Source organism: Planococcus citri, chromosome 5, assembly GCF_950023065.1.
Source record: "Planococcus citri chromosome 5, ihPlaCitr1.1, whole genome shotgun sequence".
Classification (NCBI taxonomy): Eukaryota; Metazoa; Arthropoda; class Insecta; order Hemiptera; family Pseudococcidae; genus Planococcus; species Planococcus citri.
The window spans coordinates 13704190-13711201 of record NC_088681.1 but is presented as its reverse complement, the minus strand read 5'-3'; the positions used below and the strand labels follow the sequence as shown (position 1 = coordinate 13711201).

Below are 7012 nucleotides of genomic sequence, written 5' to 3'. Positions count from 1 at the left end.
CAGAAATTTTCATCGTGGTCATGGGTCAGCCTAGGTCCAAAAAACAGTCTTCATTTTTCAGAAATAAAAAAGCTTCCTACACATAAGATGAGTTGAAAAATGGGATTTTTACTTTCAAAACCTTGAAACTTCGAAAGAAATTAAATCACAATGTGGAAATTTATTCGAAATAGGCATCTAAAATGGCATTATAAATTTGAATAATTGGACATAAGACATAACTGAGGTCCAAACCTCCGTCATTGGTCTGATTTTTTAGAAAGGTCTTTGGTCTCGGTCTGTCCCTGTTATTTTTTCTGAGAAGGGTCATCTGTTTGGTTAATATTTACATAAATTTTTTTTAGAGGTCTAAGGCCCAGTCAGGTCCACTTGGTCTTGTGTGCATTTTTGGGTCCAGTCGCAGTCATCAGTGTGGTTTTTTGGTCTGGTTTGACAAGTCTGAGTAATGAGGTGTCTCAGACCAACTCCACTTACAGCGCTGTAGGTGTGTAGCAGAGCTGAAAACAGTTACACTACCCGCTAACCTGTATCAGGTTGAAACACCAGTGAACCCTCTAGTGGCTGGTATCAAGTTGATTTGGGTGTAGATAGTAGCATTATAGCAAGCACAACCCGATTGCTTTTGCACTTAGTCTGCACACTCACCCCAAAACTTGTTAATGCGTAAGTGGGAAGAGTTACATTTTGGCACCTGCTGTAGGTGCTCGTGATTGACGTTTGACGGTGATTGTTGGCAATGATGGCATAATACCAGTACACCCACTATGTATACAATATGCTACCAGATACAATGTGAACCAGTGTGAAATTTTTTCAACTCAATACCAGCTACAGTAGACTTCCAATTATCCGGACTAATTGGGGAATTTGGTTGTCCGGATAAGCAAAAATCTGGTTAATACGGATTGACATGTTTTTGGTTGAATTTTTGGCAGAAAATGACTGTTTTTTTTTTTTTTAATGATAATGTTGTATTTTTGTAATTTTTAATGAAAAGTGCAAAGGATAAATTTTATTTCTTCACAAAATAGAGAAAAACAAACCAAACACAAAGATCACAAAACTTTTTGACTATGTACTTGTAAGTAATTCGTGTATGCTTGTCCGGATAATACGGATTTTGTCCGGATAATCGAAAAGTCCAGATAATAAGGAGAATTTATTTTTGTCCGGATAAGCGGAAGTCTACTGTACTAGCAAGCAGTGGAAATCTATGGTATGGGTACAGTAGTTATCTGATGTTAGTGAGTACTGTTTTCATCTCTGGTATGTAGGGGGGAGGGAGGTGGCTGCCAGATCAGAAAAAACTAAAGCAACACACATCCCCCTACACCTCATGAATGGCTAGTTGTCTACAATAAAGTACCAGAGAGCAAACTAAATGGTAAAGAAACTCAGTGTCCCTGCTGAAGTTGAACACTGTCAAATTTGGAATACAGCCACATATGGAATCAATTATTTTCTTCAAATAAACACAGCAAAGCATGACATCACGTGGAACATTCGGTACCTTCACCTGTTGCACCTTAACCACCAACCAATCCAAAAGCTGGAATGGCTGAAATAGTGAAATATTGGTATAATATAGGTAGGTAGAGGTATGTGCCAATTATTGATTGGGATCCAAATAATCGATTATAATCAGTCATTGACTCATCGTTCCATCTCTGAATATTATGGTATCAGGAAGCAACACCATGAGGAAATTGTTGCCTCATGGCAGTCAACTGAAATAGAGCCTCTGGAAAATGCTAAACAAACTAAAAAGCAGAACAACAAGCTCAAAATCCAACTTATATAGATGGCGCTTGGCTGACACATGCGCTGAATTATTTCTATATGTATTTGATGGTTTTGCATTTTGCAGTACCCGATAGTTGGCAACTATTTGTCCAAATAGGTTTGATGATGGGTTTGTAAAGTAAACGTTTGTTGTTTAACTTGGCTTTATGTGCAAAGAGCCAGCTCATCTTTTCACGTTCAAGTTTCATGTCATACCATTTTTTTCTCAGTAGTGAAGATTACATGTTCAGATTTGGATTCATTAATTTTGATACACCATTTACATACCAATATTTGTAAAAAATTCGCAATGCCATTTTGTAAGCGTGTGGCAGCAATTTCAATGTCTTTATGCGAAGAAAGTATAGCAGTGTCATCAGCAAATATGAACTTGATTTATTGTCACGCGGAGCTGTTATTAACAATTGTCATTGATAAATCCTATTTTGTCGTTCAAATGTCCTATTGTTTGAATCTCTCCTTCTGTTGTGTCAATATTAATTATATTGTCCATTTCAGGAAAAAAATTCTGCTTTAGTGATGAATAAGGTATCATACACGATCAAAGTAGACATGAGCATATTCCTGTTTCAAACATTTATCGCATAATGGAATCACCTGTTCAATACCATGATTAAAATGAAACGTGTTCATGTATTCTAAAAGAACTGAACGACTGACAGCCTTTTCAGGTGTTTGGCAAATTATTAGAATATTAAGAAAAGTAACATCTTCATGCTTAAAAGAATAGGACCGCCAGTTAGAAAACAAATATGTTGTGAATTCTTCATTCATTTCTTCTGAGTTATAATTACTGTATTTGTCCTCTGAAAAGTAAAATAATGGTAAAAACTTGCGGTGAATGAATTCAAATGCTCTAGCTGATCCGGCTACTGATGCGCAAAATTTCAGACGTAATGTAGTTGTATTATTGTCACACAAAGTCGGATTTTTCTTACAGTAGAGATGAAGTCTGGTGTTGATACAGACTGCCAAATTATTTGCATTTCTTGAAAGAAAACAATACCACCTACGATAATCGCTGGTAACTTGGTCTACATTAGTTATATCAGGGTCCTCGGCTTCTAGTTCCTTTGTTTTTACAAGATCCGATTCCGGCATGGTCACATGACTGCAAGTGTCATCTTGATAGAGTGAGACATTCTTAATACCTCGGAAGGCATCGGGATTTTCAGTCGGTGTATTATAGTACCATTGGAGAATGTATTGTGAAACTCTGCTGGCACGTTCAAAATGTGAAAAAATCTGTAAATACAAAGGAAATTACCTACTGTGAGGCAATGAAATGAACAATATTCGTGGCATCAGAGCGATTCAAGATCCTGGAACTACTCAAAATAGCTCTGCCCTGAATCATGATTTGTAATCTATTTCAAGATCATTTTCATGCAATAACATGAAAATGTGTTTGTATGAAAATGTGTTCATTATAATGTACATACTTACTTTCTGTTTTTCAAGCATTTCTTTCTCCTTTTCAATCCTCAGCGATTCGCTACTAGAGACAAATTCTGGGCTATGATAATAACAATAATTGAAAGAAAGTAATTTGATGAAAACCAGACTGGTTATAAGGATCAACTTCATTTTAACAAAGTGTTACATGCAAATAGTAGATACCTAAATCTAAAACTTGAATTTGAATATGTACATACTTGGGAGTCGGAACGTTATCTTGTTTCGACGGTTAATGTAGCGTAATAGGTGCTTGAGAGAAAATCAAAAAAAAATATATCGAAAACGAATAATTTAATAATAATTAAAAAGAAACTTGATAAGCATTTAGATACATTGTGTGCTCAAATTCTCAATGTTCCTCTTTTTGATATGAACATAATGAGATACCCCAAGGTAAAAAAAATGTGAATTTTCATCTTCCTCAGAGATGAGCAATTGATGACAGTTTGATTGACAGTCTACCAGTCAAGAGGGGAAAAAATGGGGAGTTGAAGGGAAACAGACTTTGCTTCGAGTTACTGGAGTTTTCAAGTTATCGAGTTATTGTAATTCCACTGCCCTATTGACAAGAAAAACGTGGTTAGACGTGTAAAAATGAGACTGCGTTTTTTGAGGCATGTACACCCAGTGTAATCGCGTAAACACAGTGAGTAATTGCTTTTATGAAAGACCCCCGGGGTATCAGATGGCATAAACGCAGTGCGAATGTAGTAAAAAAACGCGGTTTACTTCAACAAAACTGGTTTCAGGTAGAACAGAGTAACAGCAGATTTGAAAAAAGGGAGCTGGTATGAAAAAACGTGAGTGTAATAGCTGAAAAATGAGACTAAAACGCATATTTCTTGCCAATTGGGTATACTTCCTCAGAGACAGCTCACATTTGTATTGCAATGGAGGTCCGCGTTTCTGGTGTATCATGGCGCATATGGTGACTTGACAAAGATAATTATTTGTTCTGCATGTGCTGAATTATTTCTGTATTTGATGGTTTTGCAGTGCCCAATAGTTGGCAACCATATGTCCAAATAGGTTTGATGGCGGGTTTGTAAAACAGAAGTTTGTTGCTTAACTTGGCTTCATGTGTAAAGAGCCAGATCATCTTTTCAAGTTACAAGTTTCATTTCATCCAATGTTTTCTCAATACGCATTCCCCATGTTAAATATCTCATCAAGTCAACATGAATTCCCAAATACTTTGTAGAGTTCTTTTGTGGTGTTATCAAATTGTTGATGGTGACTGGCAAGTTGCAGATTTTTCCAGCACCAGCAGTGAAGATTACATGTTCAGATTTGGATTCATTAATTTTGATACACCAATTACATACCAGTATTTGTAAAAAATCGCAATGGCATTTTCTAAGCGTGTGGTAGCAATTTTAATGTCTTTATGCGAAGAAAGTATAGCAGTGTCATCAGCAAATATGAACTTGAATTATTGTCATGCTAAGCTGTTATTACGTAACAATTGTCATTGCTAAATCCTATTTTGTCATGCAAATGTCCTATTGTTTGAATCTTTTCTTCTGTTGTGCCAATATAATTATACAAAATTCTGCTTTAGTGACGAATATGGGATCATACATCATCAAAGTGGACACGACCAAATTCCTACTTCAAACATTTATCGGATAACGGAATCACATTATCGAAATTATTTGTGTACATGTATTCTAACAATACTGAAAAACTGACAGCCATTTCAGGTGTTTGACACTTTAATAGAATGTTGAGAAAAGCAACATCTTCACGATTAAAAGAATAGGACTGCCAGTTGGAAAACAAATATGTTATGAAATCTTCATTCGTTTCATCAAAGTCAGATTTGTACTCTGAAAAGTAAAATAATGGTAAAAACTTGCGGTGAATGAATTCAAATGCTCTAGCTGATCCGGCTACTGATGCGCAAAATTTCAGACGTAATGTAGTTGTATTATTGTCACACAAAGTCGGATTTTTCTTACAGTAGAGATGAAGTCTGGAGTTGATACGGACCGCCAAATTACTTTCATTTCTTGAAAGAAAACAATACCACCTACGATAATCGCTGGTAACTTGGTTTACATTAGTTATATCAGGGTCCTCGGCTTCTAGTTCCTTTGTTTTTACAAGATCTGATTCCGGCATGGTCACATGACTACAAGTGTCATCTTGATGGAGTGGGACTTCCTTAATACCTCGGAAGGCATCGGGATTTTCGGTTGGTGTATTATAGTACCATTGGAGAATGATTTGTGAAATTCTGCTGGCACGTTCAAAATTTGGAAAAATCTGTAAATACAAAGGACATTAGACATTACCTGCTGAGGCAATAAAATGAACAATATTCGTGGCATCAGAGCGATTCAAGATCCTGGAGCTACTCAAACCAGCGCTGCCTTGAATCATCATTTGTAATCGATTTCCAGATCATTTTCATGCGATAACATGAAAATGAGTTCATTAAGTATAATGTACACACTTACTTTCTCTTTTTCAAGCATCTCTTTCTCCTTTTCAAGCATCTCTTTCTCCTTTTCAATCCTCAGCGCATCTAGAAACGATGTCGCTACTTTGTCCCGTGTATGAGTACCCCTCATAGATATTAGGGTGTTGATTTGGTCATATGATAATAAGTCATCGGGATCTATGACATGAGTGTAACTCCCATTAATATTGTATATGTACTACCGATAGGCTTGGCTTCGTGTTGATTTAAAAATTGATTTATAATTTGCTCAGCATAATTCACTTACCACACTCATTTTGAATACGTTTCTCTTCACTCCTAGAGATTATATAAAAACAATAATTGAAAGAAAGTAATTTGATGAAAACCAGACTGCTTATAAGGATCAACTTCATTTTAACAAAGCATAAATTTAAAACTTGAATTTGAATATGTACTTACATTACTGATGAGTCGGAACGTTATCTTGTTTCGACAGTTAGTATAGCGTAATAAGGACTTGAGAGTAAATCAAAAAAATTATATTGAAAACTAATAATTTAATAATTAAAAAAAACTTGATAAGCATTTAGATACGTTGTGTGCTCAAATGCTCAATGTTCCTCTATTTGATATGAATACCTATTTATATTGACATACCCAGAGGTAAACAAAATGTAAATTTTCATATTTTTCCGAGATCAGCAATTGATGACAGTTGGATATGTACCATTGTACCTACTCGTATGTATGTACAAGGGATAAGGAGTTTTGAAGCTTCTGACACTCCTTCAAGAAAAAAAAGCTTTTTTAAGAAAAATGTGGCTAAAAATGAAACAAATTCGTTCAGTTTCAAAATTACACATACTATATTATTCACGTGAGAAAGAATTGAATTTCCCATGATCAGATTAACAAACAAAATTTGAACTGAATGATTTTCGTTTTGCTGAGATTTTACAAATTTTTCCAACATTTATCTACCAGTTGAAATTGAACACTTTATGAATCATTCGGTCGTGGTACGATAATTTCAAAACATTAGGAATTTGATTCATTAAAAGAAAGAAGAGGGAACAAGCAACTATAAAGCCCCCCTCCCCCCCCAAAAAATATATCATTTCGTATTGAAATTAGTTTGCAGTGTAAATTTCGGCTTCCTAACTCCATTTGATAAAATTTTGTGAAAATTTCAAGATTCTAAAATTGGCTGGAGACTAGGAATTTTCAAAGAGTCGCAGGAGGCTCCAAAAAGACTTGAGCCCACCTGAAGTCAACTTGATAGCGTGAATTGAAATTGGAGTACAGAGTGAATTTCGGATTTCC

At 35.5% G+C, this 7012-nt stretch overlaps 1 protein-coding gene across 3 annotated transcripts; it reads right to left on the bottom strand.

The window, feature by feature from the left end:
- Positions 1-2155: 2155 nt before the first annotated feature.
- LOC135847556 (uncharacterized) lies at positions 2156-6267 on the bottom strand. 3 transcript variants are annotated; one of them, XR_010559198.1, is made up of 5 exons: positions 6149-6267; positions 5994-6025; positions 5724-5884; positions 3250-5529; positions 2156-3048 (listed from the first exon to the last, which is right to left on the bottom strand). XR_010559198.1 is itself a non-coding variant. In XM_065367119.1 (5 exons), exons 1-3 carry the CDS (start codon positions 6100-6102, stop codon positions 4870-4872), a joined length of 930 nt encoding a protein of 309 aa, XP_065223191.1. In that variant the 5' UTR covers positions 6103-6142; the 3' UTR covers positions 2156-2609; positions 2723-3048; positions 3250-4869. The 3 variants fall into 3 exon arrangements, 2 of the variants coding, with proteins under 2 accessions (XP_065223191.1, XP_065223190.1); XM_065367119.1 differs by lacking the exon at positions 6149-6267 and having other exon boundaries at positions 2156-2609; positions 2723-3048; positions 5994-6142; XM_065367118.1 differs by lacking the exon at positions 6149-6267 and having other exon boundaries at positions 5994-6142.
- Between the last annotated feature and the right edge of the window lie 745 nt (positions 6268-7012).